The sequence below is a fragment of the Centropristis striata genome, chromosome 3 (genome assembly GCF_030273125.1).
Source record: "Centropristis striata isolate RG_2023a ecotype Rhode Island chromosome 3, C.striata_1.0, whole genome shotgun sequence".
Classification (NCBI taxonomy): Eukaryota; Metazoa; Chordata; class Actinopteri; order Perciformes; family Serranidae; genus Centropristis; species Centropristis striata.
Window position 1 is genome coordinate 18,087,695 of NC_081519.1, and position 21,182 is coordinate 18,108,876.

The 21,182-nt window shown below is 40.9% G+C and overlaps 1 protein-coding gene across 1 annotated transcript in view; it reads right to left on the reverse strand.

The window, feature by feature from the left end:
- Positions 1–808: 808 nt before the first annotated feature.
- Positions 809–21,182, reverse strand: part of cdh4 (cadherin 4, type 1, R-cadherin (retinal)) — a 261,145-nt gene continuing 240,771 nt past the window's right edge. Inside the window, exons 10-17 of the mRNA XM_059329049.1 lie at positions 20,898–21,083; positions 20,372–20,625; positions 15,835–15,986; positions 9,415–9,651; positions 7,166–7,399; positions 6,936–7,075; positions 3,875–4,039; positions 809–2,722 (exon numbers count right to left, since the gene is read on the reverse strand). Coding sequence (XP_059185032.1) covers positions 2,516–2,722; positions 3,875–4,039; positions 6,936–7,075; positions 7,166–7,399; positions 9,415–9,651; positions 15,835–15,986; positions 20,372–20,625; positions 20,898–21,083 — 1,575 coding nt within the window. The 3' untranslated portion in view covers positions 809–2,515. The remainder of the gene's footprint in view (positions 2,723–3,874; positions 4,040–6,935; positions 7,076–7,165; positions 7,400–9,414; positions 9,652–15,834; positions 15,987–20,371; positions 20,626–20,897; positions 21,084–21,182) is intronic.

A 21,182-nucleotide genomic window follows, 5' to 3' on the forward strand; every position in this document is an offset into this window, starting at 1 on the left:
TTGTGAGATCAGCCTGGGTTGGATTCACCACAGAATTCTCTCAGCAATCCCAGTTAGCTTGGAGTGACGGAGCATTATTTTAAACCAGCAGTGGAAAATAGTAGTTAATTGATAACTCCAGTTCTATGAATACTTGTGTAGCCGTACTTACAGTACATGTGCATAGAGCAGCACATTTGTCCACTCCCATGGTAATAAGAGTATTAAATACTTCTCTCCCTTTAGAGTTAATTTTGAACAGAAAAAATATGCAATTAATTTACGATTAACTATGGACTGCCCTACAATAAACTGATTGACACAAGCTAGAGTAAGTAGATGTTTCCTTTTGCACTATGATACAGTTGTTGGGGGTAGTTCAGTAAAAAGAAAATAGTTACTACCTGAAACTGCTCACAACAAGTTTTATGGATTATCTTTAGAAATTGATCATGATTCCTAGAAAGAGACATTTCTGTTGAGTTTTTCAAATGTATTTTTTGGCCGATTTGAGCAAGTCTCAGGGTTTCCAGTTCAATTATAATTGAGAAAAGGCAGATATCTCTATTGCTGATATCACACTCGGCAACTCACACCAAAACTAACTTGATCAATAAATAGCATGATAAGCTGGAGGAAAAATATGTATTTTTGTCTGTTTTAGTCAAGGCAAGTCAAGATAAAGCTGTAATAAATGATGATTTAAAAACAAGACCACTAAGACCCGTTATAACTTCAATCTTTGGGTGACATTATATTTGCCATGTCACACACATCATTGCACACCTGGAGGATGATGAATGTATAGAATATTGAGAAAGATGGCACATTTTCAAAACATGTCTTGTTTATTTTCTGAAGCGCACATCCAGTATCTAGATGAATGAATAAAAGAATTCCAGGACACTGAATAATAGAACAACTATCAGCAGGCATGGCTAATGAACCTTCCACTGTCTCGAGGCCAGAGGCCAACAGAAGGAACACGTCTGTCAGAGACATTACAGAGTGAAAGGGGGATGCTGTGTTTTCACATATAAAAGGAGTATAACAAAGCATTTTTTAAAAAACAATCTCATAAGAAGAAAAAGAAGAGCAAAACGGAAACGAAATCGGTATAAGCAGGCATCTTAAAAAATGGAATTATGCTTCAACAGAAGACAAAGAAACAAAAAATATCCACATATTAAAAATGAACGGGCCAAAATTTCCCCTATGCCCAATAAAGAGCTAGAGAAAGAGCAGCAACTTTTATGTCATCAATACTTCAAAAATAGGTATCTTACAGTATTTTTATTTTCTCAGTGTCTTTATACAGAGTATATTCATATAGTTTCCGCTGACTATTTTCACATTCTCACCACATAGTAACAAGTGCTTTGAGTAAAACATTTTGGAAAAAAAAAATCATGCACCTTTTAATAGTTTTGTTGGCCTATAAAAAACGGGAATGTTCAAGGCGACAAAAAAATCTTCCTCAGATGCCTTTGTTTCCAAGTCATTTCAAGTTCTTACACTGTCTGACTAATCAGATCATGCCTACATAAGCTTTACACTGTGGAGAAAGCAACACAAAACCATACAGGGCAGGCAAGCATCTCAACATAAAGGCTCCTAAAGTCATGAGTCCACAGAGGAAAGGCAGGCATTCTCCACTAAATTAGAAAACCCCCACATGTATAAAAATGGTCTCACACAATGTCAGCGTGTCGACAGGTGATGCTTGTGAAAGTCAACTGAGCAGGTCCTTGGAGAAGAGTGTTGTCTTTCTCCGAAACAACTGTTACTGGCTTCTTTTAGGCCATAATTCATTGGGTTATGATATCCGATAGTCTGCCCTGGTTGTGTCCGTCCCTCCTGGGATTGGCTGCTGGGGTTGTTCATCTGCACCACTGTGAAGGGGAGAGGAGAGTGACAGGCAGGGCTGGTTTGAGGAGCGCAGGGTCGGGGGTGGAGGAGGACGACTAGAGAACGCACCTCCACTGTACTGCACGGATGGCAACCGATCCTGAGATAGCAGGAGTCTTGATACAAAAACACACCACAAAAGGCACTTTATAAAAAAGACAGTGCTTCTGTTCTAAGGAAATTCAAGTTGACAGAGTGAAAGAGAGAGTCCGAGAGCGTCTTCCCAAAAACATTCTCTTCAGTGTGAGACTAAAGCAAGAGATGGATTTCGGTTTTTAAAAATCAATCAAAGCACAAATTCACTACTCGTGTCTCTCACGACCGCCTTGATTCATCCCCAGAAAGCTCCGGGTCCAGCACGGTGAGAGAACAACAAAAAAAAAGAAACATCACACTACAAACTCGCCACTACAAAATATAAAGCCAGAATACAGTTGCGTTGCAGCGGAATTCATGTTTGCGGGCAGCAAACTAACGCAGCCCCCTGTAAGGGTCTGTTCCTCACATGTCTGCCATGGAGACTGCGTCATGTTCTTGGCCCCTGCCCGTGGTTTATAGGAGCATCCATCCAACCGACCCCGCCTCTCCTGACCCCTGCCGCAGCCCCACCCAGCCCCCCGCTCCGCTCTCAGTCATCGTCCCCTCCTCCGTAGAGGTCGGCCAGCTTCTTGAAGCGAGGGCCCCAGTCGTTGAGGTAGTCATAGTCCTGGTCCCCTGAGCTGGTAGAGTTGAGCGAGCTGACGGAGCCGGCGGTAGAACCGCTGCCCTCGTAGTCGAACACCAGCAGGGAGTCGTAGGGAGGAGCTGTGGGGTCGTTGTCTGCTGCCCTCAGACCCTGGAGACACAAAGACAGACAGAAATGGAATGAAATGAAAGGCATTCAACCCCAACTGTACACTTACAGTTCCATATTTCCTGTTCTGTATGGTAAGATCTACTGTATATAGTATCTTTGTATCAGGGTGGTGTTTTAGCAAACCTGGATCTGGGCCAGCCATTGTTGTTCACCAGCAATAAAATGGAGATGATGATTTTTCACAGGGTAACAGGTTCAGGTGGTCAGACTGTAAAAGTTGCAATAAACCGTGTCTCATCTTGCTCACACACCCATTAGGGTTTTAATGTTCCATCATGGGCTGAAAGCTGTTTCAGAGCCAGACACTGAGCTGTGTACAGGGGACAAACATTTCCTCCAACCCATACAACCCCATGGGTCATTTGTTCCTACCCTCAAATACAACCAACAGGAGCATTTCCTTAATTACAGTGCCCTACTGGTGAAAGAAGATCAACATGTCTACTTGGTAAAATGTGTAATGATTGTATGTTTAACAGTTAACAATTAAAATGGTGAAACAGTTGGTGTTTGGTTAGGCAGGCAAGAAAAAGTACTTGGAAAAGATCCCAGTTTTGGGTAAAATAAGTATGTTTGTTTTGTAAAGCATGTAAAGACCAAGCAGGCAACCGCCCACTATTTTTATACTGTCTTTGGCAACGACTTGACTTAGTTACGCGTGTAACTTAAAAAATCTCAACTTTCACTTTTTGTTTTCACATGGGACACAAACAGCAGCGTCCTCGTTCAAAGCCCTGTTCTTCTGACCCATCCATCCTCCCTGACAACCTCCCTTTGTGGACTTTGTCACTCTTTATAGTCCATCAACTGACTTCCTTCTTTGTTCCTGTCAAAATGACTACAGCCACTATGAGTAGATGCCTGAAAATAAACATAAATAAGGGTATTGGTTGTACAAACAGCTAAGGGGACTTTTTTTTTTTGAATGATGACAGTGTCTTTGTAGCAGTGTCCCTGCTGACTGGAACACAAACCTAGAGGAAAAAAATGAACCCCTTCATCTTGTGTAAACTTATGCATGAGCCACATCAGTGATGTCTGTGGTCACTGCTATACTGTCCAGCTTATAAACAGAAACAGTTAAAGGAACAATGCAACACTAAAACATGTTTCCTCCATTTTTGAACTTACGTCATTAATGAAATCTCCTATGTCTCCAGGGTGGGGCAGACTGGGTCTGACAGGGTACTGTGACTCAGCAATCACTGGTCTCTCGTCCACCCTGCGCACCCCCGCCGGCTTATTGATGATGTGGTCTAGAGACTCGGGCTGCTGCAGCTGGCTCAGGTCGTAGTCCTGGAAAGAGGCCAAAGAGTGAATGTTAACACCCAGTTCAATCTAATCTTCTACTACTTTTATTGTTAATGTATTATACTTTTTTTCTACTTTTGCCAAATCTACATATTTTTTTCTAAATTACTGTCTACTGCTCCTTTATTAAAATGTGTTTTTTAAAAGAGGAATCCAGTTGGGTCACTTACACTGTATGTGTATTGTGTTTTGAGCCAAGTTTAGTTTCCTACTTGGTCCACATACTCTGGTCTAACTGTCCGCCCTCACACACTTTGATGTGCATTCCTGTTAAGAATGCAAGGGCTCAGGATTGACCTGCAGAGAAATCGGTGCTGCAGGGCTTTCTAACAGACCTTTGAGCTCTTTTGTAAATCTATGGTGCTGCAGTGTTTGCTTGAGGGAATTACCCACAATTCATAGTGTTCCAATGCTAGAAACAAGGATGTAAGGGGAAGTCTGAAATTATGAAATATATCAAAGAACATGTTAATATGCAGATAGCAGGGGTACATTTAGGATATAAATAATGAACTACTATTTTCAAATGGACATAATGAGTTTAACACCTTACTGTCAGACTGTTTTTAAATCATTGTTCAATATGCACTCTTTCTCTGTCTTACCTACTACATCTTCAGACAGGTGCTGAGAGTGAGGATTGTATGCCTATATACAGCAGCTGTCTCATACCCGCGTGTGTTTATGTGTTAAATATCTTGTGTGTGTGGGCTTGTGAAAATAGAAGGTATTAAATATGGCTTAATTAATAACACCTTTCTGAATTAATCAAAGCTGTTGGAGCTTAACATTGTTGAAGGTTAAATTTACAATGTGATATCAGATGAGGAGAGGTGGTTTGCAGTAGGTGTATAAATATATATATATATAGATATTTCTGTGCAGAAAAGAGGCTCCTCATATGGAAAGACTTGCACATCCGACTGTACGTGGAATTCAAGCCAAGCAGCATTTTCAGCAGCAGCACCTGTTTGTAGGGCAGAGGGCAGATTGCACCTTGAAAACTTTTTCGAAAGTCTAACTCACTTTTAAAAAAAGTATATTCCGTTCTCTGCAGACTCTCTCTGCAGTCTTATATCAGGGTAACAGACTTCCTCTTTCTGTGCTCCAATCATTATTTACAGTCTGATTAGCAACTTGAGATGTAAGAATGGAGTTGAAGTTGAGAGACAACATCTGCGACTGGATTGTTTCGTAAATATGAATAAAGATAAAGTGAAAAAAAAAGCAAATTGCAGCATCTGGGGATAAGCAGTTAAATTGTCCCCAGATGCTAGCCAATGGGCTCCAAGATTACATTTAAGCCAATGTGTTCCTCCTCTTTTGTTCTCCACACGGACTGTTTACCTGCATCAACCAAAGCCCGCTCAATTGTGGTTGTTCAATACTACATCTACACACAGAAAGTACACATCTGATACACTTCACAATGTCCTTATAGTACTACATGGGACAGATAATCTGTGAAAAATATCATGTTCCTGTGCTTCATCCTAGGGCTCCTAATGGCATTTGCAAGAATCTACAGCGCCTGAACAAAAGCCACCAATCAGAGCCTCAGAGTCTGTCAATCATGTCAATCACTGCTCATGAACTGTGGTTTTTCACCGCAAATATTGAAAATTTCTTCTGTACTTTGGATCCTGGCTCTTTTTCTTTTCCGGTTTTCTGTTGACTTAATATTTAATTGGTAAAAAGTTTTACTTGCCAAACATTTGCTTGTTCTAGCTTCTCAAATGTGAGGATTTAATGCTTTTATTTGTCTAATATGATAGTAAACTGAATATTTTTGGGGCTGGACCTGATGGCCAGACAAGCTATCTGAATCCACTTGATTTGTGGGAAAATGTGATGAGGGTCAGTATAACTATTAAACAGAAACATAATAAACAGATTAAAGAATGATTAAAATAATCATTAGTAGCAGCCAAAATCAATTGATTGATTTTTTTAATTTGTTGAATTTGTGGCTATGCAGGCTATGCTAATGTCCAATGTGTGAGTTTGTCTTGTGTTTCTTTTTTTATGGGGATTACTAATGTTATCTTTAGGAAACCTCAACTTTATTTTTTGTCAAACAACACAGCATAGTGATGCGAGTAGTGAGGCTCTATTTCTTGCTCAAGGACACTTTAACCCCTTTGCGACTGAGGCAGTTCTGATTTGGAGCCAGTGCCTTATCTTGAACCAGTTCTTCGCTTTTCCACTGCCAAAGAATCGGCTCTTGGCCAGGATAACTGGTTCCAGAGCGGCAACAACTCTCTGCTGGTCTTTAACCACTAACCACTAATGTCAGGGGCTGGGGACGGAATTATCTGACCAACAATACTAACTATAATGTGTATCATTCATTTAGTTTAATTTAATTTGTTTAACTGCAATGTGATTGACACAGGTTGGCGTTAGCTTACAATAAAGTCCAAAATTAACATCTTACGTTCAGTGTTAATAAGGACGAAATCGCCATCAATAGCGTTTAAGACAAGCAGCACAGATGTGTTGTACATGTGTTTAGATGCAAATGTAGGCTTGCAAAGCTGGGAGCAACATTAAAGAGATGATGTAGTCTGCCATTGTTGCTATCATGCTTGTGAAAAGTGGAGACGTTTCCAGACGTATACAGTGACATAATGACGTGGCAATAAAGCCTACGGAAAAGCAAACAGGTTCTGAGACAGACCAGCATCAGCACAGGAAAGGGGGATTTGACAGAGCTGGGCAGCGATCATGTGATGACTGGCTCTATCTTTTTAAGCCACAGCTTTAATCTAATACACTCTATCAATACATTTGTGACCTTCCATTAGAGAGTGTGACTTTGAGTAAAATTATTTTACGACTTTTGTTAATTATGTCTAAATTCCTGATGTTGAAACAATACCTGGTCCTCCTCTCCTCCTCCCTCCTCATCATACTTGAGGATGTTGTCCCTGACGTCGTCCTCGGGGTCGATCAGCAGGGGCTTCGCCTGCCGCTCCTTCTCTCTGCGCTTCATCCACACCACAAACAGCAGAACCATACCTGCGGAACACAGATACATAATATGTATAATGATATAACGATGCTGTTGTGCGTACTGTAGGTGTGATCGCTGCACTGTGCTGTACTCACTGAGCAGTATAATGATGCAGATGAGTATGGCGATGATGGCCCCGGTGCCCAGGCCTGCGGCTGCCACGGCCCCTGTGGCGCTGCAGTCCCCGTTGTCGTCACAGGGACACACTTTGACTCTTATCACAGAGCGGTTGGACAGAGGAGGGTTCCCTGAATCGGACACGATGATGGGGATCTCGTACACGTTGGCCTCCAGGTAAGGAATCTTTAACCGCAGCTGAGCGTAGTCACCTGGAGAGTGGGAGTGAGAAAGTGGAAAGGGGGAAAGTGAAGTGAAGTGAAGGGACGTGAGTAGGAGGAGAAGAAGAAGAAGGGGAAAATAAGATTAGACAGTGTACTGCAGAGAAATTACATTTTGTTTACTGCAGGATATCATGTCATCATGTGCGTAGGTACGAGAGAATGACACACCGAATAAAAGCTGCCACCAAACAAACTGCACAGCAATCATTGTGACATGTATGTATGCGAGGAGGCATTAAAGATATAAAAACAACCCGGAAAGTATAACCTTCAACATCTATCACTCAGTCAAGCTAAGACAAGAGCCTCAGTGGGAGAAGAATCCAGGTATGTGATCAGATTTGTCCTCAAGACAACTGCTGTGATACATCCATCTGGGTGGATTAGGTGACAGATCGGCTGCTCGGGGGACAGAGAGATGAATGGATCTCATTTGTCACAAACGATAGATCGTATGTCAACACTGGATGGCACCCGCGTCTCTCACTGTGAGCTTTGTGAGACATTTAGTTAAACTTGGACTTCTCTTGCAGCTTACAGCAATCCCCAGCCCCCTGATTGATGTCGCCAGTTAGTCTGCGGAGGGCTTTTGCATCCCATCTGTTACGTTTATGGTTTATTTCAGCTGGGGATGCTAAATATATATATTTCCCATAGACCTCCTAAAGTTTACATCACAGACAGTAGGTATAATATTTGCAATATGAATCACAGTAAAGACAATGTGCAGCATTTAACACTTTTTAGTAACTATTATTAATAAATAGTGAGGTTAATAATTATTAAACTTAAGTCAATAGCAGGGCTGTCAATCAATTAATCAAGTGCATTTGCTGTGTCTATTTCTTTTTTCGTTGTTGTTAAGGGTTTTATATCATTATAATATCGTTATTTATTTAAATCCAAAAACTTACATTTCAGTCGAAGTACACGGTCAACCATGAAGTTGTAATTAAATATTTTTTACTTCTTTCCATGAAATAATTGTGACAATGTGATTTATTATTGACAGATAAAGTGTATTTCTTCTCAAAATCAATCTTCTTCCAAACATCACAATGAAAATGAAACCACAATTAACAGAGGATTGTGTCTGAAAACATAATTATTCCAACTTTATGGGCGACCTTGTATATATGCTTTAGCGTTGAAATGTCACTTTTCCAACCAATCGGAGCCTCAAAGTCTATAATGTAGCTGTCAATCATGTGGATGAGTGCTCATGAACTCCGGTCAAACTGTCAAACTAGGCATCGCTGCTCAAATATGAATCAAGATTCACTGATTTTATTGCATTGCCTTTTTCTTGCCTTGAAGGTATTTTAGTGATTGTGTAGCTATAAAAAGTTTGTGATCCAGCCGCCATGGTGGAACGAGAGGGACGAGCTTCCGGGTGGGGGTCTCACTCTTCTTCTAGTCATTTGTATTTTTAGACAGGTATTATCGGTGAAATAATCATTCTTTTATGAATGACCATGAAATATGTAATGTATTATTACTTGATGCTTGTTAATCATTTACTAATTATCATAAGTAGCAGTTTTAAAAAAGCCACCCAAATAATTATTAACCACTGACAAGGTATTTCCTATATAAATAATGTTTATAGCTGCTGTACAGAGTATTTATTAACCATTAACCATATTAACCATAACATGTTATCAAAATCAGCTGCTGCAACTTTGTAACCACCCAGATAATGTTTATAGAGTCCCAATTATTAACCACACTTACAAATATCTGGTCCATTTATCCATATAATGAGTCTAGATTTAAAAAAAATATATATATATTTCTTTAAGGTTTATGAATCATTTGGTAATCATTAACAAATACTTTATATAATAGCCTATATATGTTATGATGTGTGCAGCAATAAACTGTAAAATTCACATAAATTATGACATTCGTAACAATTAGTAAACATAATTATCATTTCAGTGTTAACAGTAAAAATAATTATTGAACCATTATTTAATAATGGTGTTAATGTATTTAATTACCACTGAGTCTGGAGATAGTCCAGTTGCGGCGAACGCTGGCAGGAAAAGAAGGCAGCTCGAAGACGAAGGGCCCCACATTGGGGTCCGCGTCAGCGTCTGAGGCTGTGATGTTGATCCTGGAGTTGGGGCGCGCACGCTCGCACACCTGGGCCTCCCGGGGAATCAGCACCGGCGCGTTGTCATTCACGTCGATCAGGTAGATCTGGAGAGTTCCTGTCCCACTGGCTTGGGGCGAGCCTGAGGGGAGGAGGGAGGAAAGAGAGGAGGCAAAGAGATCAAAGGAGGAGACAGTGAGATAATAACGTAGCGATAGAGAGAGAGGAGAACGGCGGCGAGGCAGAGAAGTGAAGATGAAATGATTGGAGATGGAGCAAAACGCAGGAAAGGGGAGCTGAGAGACAGTGTGATGAGAAAGCTACAGAAGACAGCGAAACAATCCTTCCATTTCAATTACAGTTTTGGAGTTTTGGAGCTGATTCATGTGTGGAAGTGAGAAAATGAGGCGTGCAGGCAAAGAAACAATTGGGAAGGAATGGGTTTTGTTTACTGAAGGGCTGAAAGTGGAGGGGCAATACTGTGTACATTTGTACAGAGCACCCAAACAAAACAGCCAGAACAAATGAAAGGACACATACATTTTTTAGTCCTTGTGTTTAGAAGCGGCTGCTTTTCTGAAAAGGCTGCGGCGAGACTCATATTGGAGGGGACAACACACACATGAAGATTGCTGTTATCTGCACTCTGCAAAGCCCACTGGGAAATGACTCAAACACTAACCCTTCACTACATCCAGCAATACATGCTCATCATAACTTATTCAGGGATTTTCACGACTGCCAGGCCAGAACAGAACCATCAGGTTGGGAGACACATTTTTGATGTTTTATGCATTAACAGCAAATCTCTAATGTGCTTTGATTACAGCACATAACTGACTGAGAAATGTTGTTTTTCTGCCACTGTTACTGCAGCTCTTGGTGCTGTACAACATGGTGCTGGGAATTACCACCTCATTATTTTTTTAAGTTCACTGCTTACTGAAAAAAAAGAGAGAAGTGAACAGGAAGTTGTTTTGCTGCTCTGTCTCACCACAGACCTGAAAACAGTGAACGCATTTGTAACAAGTTTGAACTCTACTCTTCGGTTAATTATTTAATCCTTTGTTGAAGAGTGATAAAGAATGATTCTTTAAAACAATGGCAATGTATCTAATTGTTTTTGTTAGGTAAACATTTGCGGTCCCTAAAAACACATTTTCTCTATCAGCTTGTTATTTTGAGCGATGGTGCTCTACATGAACACAGGCTGTCTGCCAAAGTTTGAGAGTTTTATTGTTTTCACACGTGAGACAGTCTCTGCTGATCTTTCTATGCTCATCTCAATGTGGAAGTGTTCAAATCTGTATTATTTTAATGGGCAGCAGGGAGTGACTCCACTGGTTGCAAAAAGAAGGATGATTATATTGGAGTCAATAGAAAAATCACTGTTTCTCACTTGATTTATCGTCTTCATAAAAAGGTTCCTAATTAGTTTATTTTCACTGCTACTATCAAGTCTTCTTCAATACAGCATGGTGTTCATAAATAATGGTCTAACTTAGAGTAAAATAGACAATCAAGCTGTGTATGCTTAAGGGCGTGGCTAACTTGTTTTTGTCAGAGAACTTTAACCCTTTCAGTGTATTTTCATTCCATAAAAATTTTATTAACATTTTGGTTGTCTAAAATGTCTTGTTCAGCATTTGGTTGTACAAAAAAACTATAAGGATTCAGCTATTGATTTTGAGTTTAACTAAGCTAGCTACCGCTAGTACTAGCTGATATGTAGCATCCTCCCCCCAAGCTTACCCTCTCATCCAAATATGGTCGTTTCTGGCTCCAAAAAAACCAAGATGGTGACAGCCAAACTAGAGTCCTCAAAATTACTTCTTTAAATACAGTACATGGGTGATACTCTTTGCTTTGTTGAGAGATGAGAAAATCAATACCACTTCCTAATATGTGTACAGTAAAAAGAAGCCAAAACTACCAAACGGTATCTCAACGTAAGAACTGGACTGAACCTATCAAAGTGTGTTTTCACTTCATCAAAGTTAATTGTAGAATTGTGTTGCTTTAAAACTGTCTGGTGTAGTGTTTGCTTGGACTTAAAGACGCTCTAAGGAGTCGGGTGTTTTTAAAGAACAAATGTCCCTTGCTAACCAAGCTAGCTTGCCAGCACTAGCATAGCTGATAACTGACAAATCCTGTATTAGCTCCCGATCTGTTCTATGCCCTGGTTCCCTGAAAAACCACAGTCCCCAAGCCAATGGGTGACAACATGCTGACTATGTCCATTATTTCTACACAGTCTATGGTTAATGGCGATTGGAGCTCAGTAGCAAAAAAGTCATATAATGTGTTCTCATGCACCAATCAGGATTTAGAAACATGTGAATCAAGATGTGACAGCCATGGGGTTCACTTATACAGTCTATTGGTTGTTTACAGGCCACTGCCGATCAAATCTGTTGCACACAAACAGTCCAAATGAAGCTGATTAGCTTAGTTTTTCAGTGCGAAACTCTCGTGATAAATATTACAGAAAGCTGTTTTCTTCAACCAACTGTTCATTTGGTCATTCATATTTAATGTAATAACAAAATATGAAGTTTCAGGGGCTTTAAGCCAGCCAAGCAATAGCAGAAGTGCTGGCATGGTGCAGAACAAATCAGTGGATAAAAGACTCATAAACGATAATCCTCTCATTTTAAAGTGTTTGTTTTTACTGGGATGTGGTTCAAATTACTGATATAAACATATGGGCAGAGCTAAAATGATCAACAGACTCCAGTGTGCTCCAAAACAAACTGCACACAACTTGAGTTGAAGTTTTACTTCTACCATTATGAAGAAATGTATGAAATGACTCAGCGGCTGTGATCACATAATTACTATAATCAGTGTACTTAAATACAATTTTGAGGTACTTGAGATGAATATTCCTATTTTAAGCTATGTTATACTTCTACTTTAATGTGTTTGAGAGGAAACTATGTTCTCCAAGACATTTATGTGACCCCTACAATGTCTGGTTATGTTAATATTGAGATTTTACTTACAAAACATACCTGCTTGTAATACATTAGGATTTGTTTATAATAGTAGTAGGCTGTGCAGAAAAATATAAGGAAGTAGTTTCACTTCAACCAGTTAAAGCATTAGTAGGGTTCAATCATATGGTTGAAATTATATCATAATATCTAAGTCACAATATAGAATGCATTGAAAACACTTTTTCCATGAATGTGGATTGCTAAACATCTATCCTGATGGATAGGTCATGGTGATAGAGACCTAAGCCCTACCCTAAGCTTACCCTGCTTTTTTTTAAACTCTAAATTGGACCATTATTTACAAAATGAACATCATGCTGTATTCAGGAAAACATGATGTTTACTGAGGTAATAAATCAAGTGAGAAGTAGAGTCATTTTCTCATAGACTTCTATGCAATCAGACTTCTCTTTGCAGCCAGTGGAGTCGCCCACTGCTGGCTCTTGGACACTTCTGCTTTGGCCTCACTTTTCAGACACGCAGGTTGCCGCTTGATTCAAAGAACTACGGTGGGCTTCCGCCCATCTATAGAGCCACTGTTTGGTTTGCCTGCTCTGGGTTTCTGTAGAAACATGGCGTTGCAACATAGAGGCTGTGGAAGAGGACCTGCTTTGTAGATATGAAGGGCTCATTGTAAGCTAACAAAAACACAACGATTCTAAGTTTCAAGTGATTATACACCAGGCGGCAGCCTCCTGGTCTGAGCAGTGAAGCAAACCAGGAAGTGCCTTAAGCTGCATTCTACCAAAAATTACAACAGGTGGCGCTGACGAAGGTTGCAGAAGCATTTGTGTCTGTTCATTTCAATACAAAATGAGAAATCTTCTCATTTGATTTATTACCTAAGGATTTTTTTTAAGGACAGCACTATGGTCTCAATCATTGGTAAAAAATCTTCTTCAAGACAATTTGATGTTAATAGTATAAATAATGGTCCAATTTACCGGGTATTGTGTGTACCAGGCAGACCACAAAACAATGGGTGACATCACGGTCACTACGTCCATTATTTATACAGTCTATGTAATACACTAATGAAAACATATTTATAAATATCATGTTCCATTTCTGCAAATAGACTGCTCTAAATCCTACAGAATGGACCTTTTTTGCAGAATGTTTGATTGTAATTAAGTATTTAGTAGTTTCTGTCACTAACATTCTTCAGTGATACCACTTCTGATCACAACATTACAAGCCCAAACTACAGATGAACAAAGTAAGTGTGCTGCTCTGTTGAACAAACTGACTGCAGTGATATATTGTGGCCTTGATATTCAGTTGACAACCCCCAGAACACGGACTGTCAGCAAGCCGAACAAAATTCCTGATGCAATGCAGCAGAGATAGAGTTTACCCCGATAGCTCATCAGTGTTGTATTTCAACTTTTTCTCCTCTATCAGACAGTAACTTGGTGCATCAACTATGTAAAGGTCTGTTGCCCCAGGCCCCAAGGCCCATCGACCGTCTTGTCGGTTATGATTGGCTGGGTGCTTTGTTGCTGCTTTTGCTTCGCTTGAGTAGAATAAGTAAAGAGAATTTCAATCAAAGTGGAATATATCCCCTTGTTGACACTGGGCTCCAGGATCAATAGGGAATCAACACTTTGAGCTTAAGTTGGCGTGCTTCGGGGCAACCAATCCCTCATTTCTCTGCGGAGTAAAAACACCTGAGTCCCTCCTACTTACAGAGAGAGCAAGCACTTCTATTTGTAGTGCTTTAGTTCTGTTCTGTAGCTTTGTACTTTGTTGTAGCTGCTGAGGCTGATACTCAAGACCTTCATTTACACATCCTATTTTTATTCTTTTTCTATCAGACACGGGGCAACAAAGGTCGGCGCTTATTTATGTACAGTATATTTTATACGCCACAGTATATGAACAGAACATCCCACTCATTCACAGTTCACAAACACTATAGGATATCTGGCAGTAAAGTAACAAGGGTGTGTCATATTTAACAAAACCTCTACTGGTGGAATTTCCCTGCCAAAAATCCCCAACTGTTTTCTCTGCTTTTGTGAACGTTGGTCCATAAAAGCAATAAAAAGTGAAATGGGAAGTTTTCCTCAGTTTTTTTATAATATGTCAGTGGAGCTAACACATGTCACATATTAGACCTGTGTTAGTGACAAGATGGACAAATATCTCACAATCTTAATGTGTTTCTTTACAACCGAGGTTTGGTTTACTGAGGTGAATGAAACAGCTTACCAGGCTGTAAATAAGCAAGTAACCATACCCTGTTATGAGAGAGAAACAAGTGACCTTCCCTGAAGGCACAAACCCAATATATATAATAAAATACATTATGATTCACATTGTGATTGTAGTTTTATGCGGTGTTTGCTTTGCATTACTCGCACAAGTTTGACTGCAGGATCATTTGTGTTCACTCGCGTGAGAAGCACCAGTGCAGATATCAACATTTATATCCACCAGTTCTTTCTGCTATCAGCCATAGCCGAAATAACCACAATTGCTGCTTTGTACCTATTGTGGAATTGCGGAAGTCCCAGATATGTCGAAATACCGAACACCAACGTGTCTGGGTTCATAACAGCATCCAGAGGTGCAAACATCTCTATGAATTTCATCGCTTTCCCCAGGAACAGTGTCTGGATGACTGACACTGACACTACATGAGGTTAGTCAGGATCGGTTTCAGGATTCCTCAGATGCAAACAAATTACAGGTGTTATATCTGAGCTACATCTCCAGTGAGTGGTAATTTCATAGTTGGTGTGTCAAAATCAGTAAATATTCACTGTTTCTAGCCACACAAATTGGCTAAAGTAATCTGGTTTTCTACAGTGGCATGACCCCCTCCCAAAAGACAGTGTTTGCTTTGATTTAATAACAATGAACAGATCAGCAAATTAAGCAAATTTTGTGTATTTGTGTAGCCCTATTCGCATTTTTGCCTCAGCAGTGAGAAATATAGTAGAAAAACAAAATAAATATTCTTCATGATCGCCCCATGGTGGCTGGCAGCATTATACTGTAGGTCGTAAACTCGGCCAAACTAAAAAAAATAAAAAACATTTTTTCCAAAGATGCCTTTTGTCATTTAAGGTAGTTCTTCTCATGCTCAAGTTTGTTCATGTGTTGAGAGTAAGAGATATGTCATCCTTCTATGTAAAAAGTCGATGATCTGTACCCAATTTCCTGGCAATCCATCCGCTTTTTAAGTCCAGACCAAAGTGGTGGACCGAATGCCACCCCTAGAACCATGCTGCTAACATGGCAATGGAGTGCCTATATTTCCTTATATGTGACCTACTGTGTATCGGATGAACACGACACACACATTCATCCCGACTTACCAGACTTACCATTGTCGAACGCCAGGAATGTGGCCTCGTACACATTGTTTTTGACGTACATGGACTCCCGGTCCAGCAGGGCCATGGTAGTGATCTGACCATTGGTCCTGTTAATCTTCAGCCAGTTTGCTGGGTCTGACAGCTTAGAGTACCTGCACACACAGAAAAACAGACACTTCATTAATCCAAACACACAGACACATATTCTACATGTCACCTTTAACAGCCAACAGTTACTTGAACTCCAGCAGCTCGGAATCTTTTATTTGTGGATCCAAAGTGGCCATTATCAGGTGAACGTTCATTACCATAATAAGCATTACCAGCCAAGCACCTTTGAAATATTACAGTGACATGGAGAGCGGAACATATGTTCAGCGAGCTTATCATAACAGCAGCTCATTAGCATGAAGACCGATGAAAAACCTGGACCCATATGCAGAACAGCCGAGCAGCGCTCTTAACAACTTCACCGCTCTTTGTACCCACACAGCCGCCACAGCAGCTCTCATCGCTGTCACTGGTCGATACGTCAACGGAGTGGAAAGTGACAGCTGCAATTAAAGTCTATAAATCCCATTAACAACTATGACGAGCCTTTAACAACTGCCTGAGTGGAGAAAGCGGTTCTCTCTCAGGGTCTAATGAGAAATGGTTAATTGCAGACAAGCGAGAAGTCTCACCGCTAGGTAGATGGTCAGCGTGTCGCCACAATGACAGGAGGTGGAGGTGAAAGGCCCGAGCAGACAGAGACAAAAAGTGAGAGAGATCAGAGGTCTGTTTCTGGATGTAAGCATGGTTGGTAGAAAGCGTGGTGAGGGGGAAAGGGGGCCTAATCAAAGCATTGCGTTGGAGGTTAACACTAGTTAGCCGGAGCCTCACAGGCATGGAGAAAAATAATTCCACCTCCAGCTAAAGACACACTAGACCGGTAATCACTTAGCAAACAGACACATCGCCACCAGTATATCTTCCACTTTTCTTCTTGGTAGCGTAAAATAAATAGGTGAAATGATCTAATTGCTAGTGAAAGACATTATGTGTTAATCAGGATCAGATGTTACCCTGCAGGTTAGATTCTGGCGTGTCATGCCTGGCACTCATCCCCTTCCTGTGCCAATAAGTTGTCACCTCCTGCTGTCTTCATGTGCAGCTGGCAGAGCAAAGTGTCTTACTACACTGACGACTGCCGTAACCTTTAACCCTTAATGTTCTGTTTGGGTGCTCGAGATTGCCTATGGGTCCTTTTTAGCAGCTCAAACCATACTCTACATGATGGCTTTATCAGCTTTAATACTTTATGACTTTTCAGAATTTAATGAGAATTCCTTATAACCCTTATTTTCAACTGAATGGTAGATTTTAAAAATATGTCTATTTGGATTTCACTTAATAGAGTCTGTTCAAAAGAGTTTTAAAAAAGGGTTTAATTGCACACAATGTTTTTGAAGTAAGTATTTATTTATTTGGAAAGCTGCTTTTCTGACCTGCTTGTCCAAATCAGTAATATTTTCTACTGACCTGAAACCACAGACTGTATGAAGCTTAAACCTGTCTGACCCATGCTGGGTGGACCCGTGTCCCCACGGATTGACCTAATCGCCATAAATACTCATCTGCGATTCCTCTGGGTGAAAGATCTTGTAGTATGGGCCCCCCCTGCTGGTCAGTTATGTACCGCAACCACAACAACATCAAGACTCCTGATTACAAGATAACTAGTTGTGTATTGTGAACAATGCAGCATTCTGACCACTTTGAAAGTCGGGTAGTGTGAACTGGACATTAGCTAATACAATCTAAATTGTCATCAGACAACAGCCAGTCGTTTCCAAGATCGCATTTTAGTCAATGTGTATGGCCTCATTGGCTCTCGGCATGAACCATTTACTCGCTGTTCCGATATCAAAATATAGTCCTGTTGCTTACTGATTCTGCATTCATGTGCAGAAACTTTTTGAGAAGGGTCTGAGCACTGCCTAAACACAGGTTTGTACAGTACATTCAATACTGTGTGTAAACACATCCTGTGCTGCTGCACTTCCAATGTGCTGTTTCTGCCCTGCTGATTCAGTTTTGACCATTCTTTTTTTAACCTGTCTCTCGGGAGTCTCCCAACTTCAGTGAAGTGCAATACTAACTTGTCCAAGTAGCCGTTTATTCCTTAACCCAAGGTCTAAACTTTAAAAGTGAGGACCAACTGCCAAGGCCTCAAATTGCAAAAATGTATCTAATCCAATATCGTAACATAAGAAGAACCACCCAAAAATTAGATTATGCCAAATAAATCACATCTAACAGTAAAATCATCTGGCAAAAAGTCTTGGCCTCACATCATCTTCCCTTTCTTTTCCTCCAGAGAGAGAAAAGAAATTCAGAAACAGAAATATTTTAATGAAAAAACCACTAGCTGGCTCCTCTCCCTTCCACTGCTCACGCACAGGCCTTTCTCTCATCCTCTGTGGGTGCTCGCGTGCGTGTTCGTGTGCGTCCTGCGAATCTACGGCTCTGCATTTTCTGTCTTTTGTGTGAGTTTCAGCGGGGGTTCAAGCGAGGTCACCTGAAGGGAATACAGCGGCAGCAGAGATGAGGCTGTCTGTGCATGAGCTGAGTGTCTGCTGGCAAGCTGCTTTGGAGAAGACAGCAGCTCTGAGCTCCCATCAATAACAGACACACAGACTGACGGAGAAGAAAGTGACAGGGTCAGTGGGGGCGAGAGGGAGGGAGGGATGAGAGAAAAGAGAGTAAAAGAGGAGTTACTTCTCTCAAAGGGCAGAGGAGCTCAGCCCACTTAGTTTGCATGACATGTCTTTTTACGAAAAAGAAACCTGAGGATATTGCTCACTCCTCTGTACAGTGTATATATGAGTACATCTCCCACTGCCTCCCTCGCTATCAGTTCAGCAACATTTCCACTCAGTGGAAGAGGCCGTCTCACTGACATTAAGAAAAATCAATCTCTCTCGTCGGGGCTGGCTATGGAGTGGAACGCTGCCGCTGGACCTTAGTGGGCATGTGGGAGTTTCTGTCACACAGGGTCGATGCCTGGATGGCACAATGCCCGCTGTGTGTCACCCCTGTTAGGAAGGATGGAGGGGGAGATCAATGAGAAGGAAGAGAAAGAAGATAGGGATCTAAGGAGGGCAGACGGACAGTGTCCAACTCATTACAGGATGACCTCTTCACACCAGTCGCCTGGCAACGGGGAGGTAACTGGAGCTCGGTCTGTGGGTGGAGGGTCGGTTGAGAATGTCACAGAAGAGGGATAAACTGTGGAGAAACTGATTAGACACTGGTGACACACAGATTGAAAGGAAGATACACTGCATAGTACACAGGATGGACAAAATATTGGAAATGCCTTGCTGTACAGTATCAGACTGTAGGAGTATCAGGCCGCCTTCCGAGCTTTGTTGGAGTTTTGTGAGTCAATGATTGCAAATATATCCAAGAATCTTCTTTTTAATTCAAAGAAATGACATAAAAAGGTTGAGAATGCAGGAGGCAGTACGAGCAGTGAGTGTCACCTACAGAAACTCAATCTTTATTAAAAAAAATCCAAGTACATATAAACAAAATACAATCCCAACTTCCTCACATATAAAGAATCTATGGAGACTTTATGACATGGAGCATAAAACAAAATGTATTAAGGCATAAACCCACACATATAACGAGGGGGAGTCAATAACATGCATCTTCTATTAACTGACACTTCTTCTCCACATCTCCTTATTAAATGACTGTGTTTTTAATTTGTGTGTAGGAGGTAATTTGGTTCCATTTGTTGCTTCATTATTTATGACACTTAATGTGATTAGTTTCCTTGAATGATGTATGTATTTCAAATAGAATTTAGATAAAGACAACTGGAAATTGAAGAAGAAAATATTTGACGTTCAAAAAATTAACCCTTTGAACCCCCCTGATCCTGCCGGTAGGTTTGAAAAGCATGTTTCTCTATAAATTTCACCACTAATCGTAGCCAGAAACTTTAATCATGGAAATTGTTAAATTATGTAATTTGCATTGCCTCCATCAAGAAAAATAACCAAATATGAACTTAAAATAGTAATGTTTCATTAAAATCACTTTATTTTACATGTCTCCAAAATAAATCATTTACACTAACCAGATAATTTAGAAAACATTAATTTCTGCACTGTGACGCCCTGAATGACTTGGCTGAGACTAACAGTCACATGACAAATATTCTATAACTTTATTATTCTGCACAGAAGCAATTTTGAGTTCTCCCTACTTTTAGCCATGATCATACTTGAAGAATAGTGTTTTATGATGAAATACCACACATGATTTGTTCAAGGACCATTGGAAATTTGAAAACCAGCAGATAATTAAAGTTTTTTACAGTTTCTGGCTATGACAAACATTTTCCTTTTTTATAATTTGGATGTCCTGATCATTATAAAATAATGATCAGGACATCCAAAGTGTTCTGATGTTGTATCAGTTGACTGATATGTTACAGTCAGCAAATGAGTGAGTCCTCCTTAATGTAGTGTGCTTTAAGTACCTGACAATCTGGTGTATGAAGTGGTCAGGGTCCTGAGCGGCGAACACGGTAAGAGTGGTCCCTGCCGGCACACCCTCCTCAAACCGGATCATCTTGGGGTTGACGGGGAAGACGGGCGGCTCGTTCACATCCTGAACCGAGATGGTGACTCCCGCTGTGGACTGAAGCGAGGACTGGATGCCGCTGGCCAGGTGGGCCTGGTTGGAAACCACCACGGTCAGCATGAAGGCACGATTCATCTCAAAATCCACCGGCTGGAGCAGAACCGAGGAGGTGGGAGAGAGAGCAGAGACAGGAAACAAGATGAGAGGGAAATGAGTGTAGCTGATTGCAAGATTAGTTCTAACTGTGTTCCAATTTGACAAATGACATATAATTCAGTAAAAACAATGTGAGAGCAAAGTACTCAGTCATCAGCATCTGGCACTTCAGAGCAGGTGGAAACACACAAGCTGCAGTGGTGAATAATAATGGAGAAGAAAGCTGAATAGCAGACGCCAGCATGCGTGCAGAGAAGCCTTTGTACCTTGACCACCGTCAGCATGCCCTCGTTGGTGATGGGGTTGGTGCGGATGGTGAAGTGTCCAGAAGGGTCTCCACTGACGATGCGGTAGACGGCGTTCCAGTTGGGACTATGAGGCTGATCTCTGTCCACCACCGTCAGGTTGGTCACCACCACGTTCACCTTGTTCTCCGGCACCTCCCCTGAAAACTAAAGAGCAGGAGGGAGGGGAGGATGGGACACACGACGTTATGCTGCTGCAGACAGCTAATGCATGCTAATAGGCTGATTTATTGAGATTCTTAACAT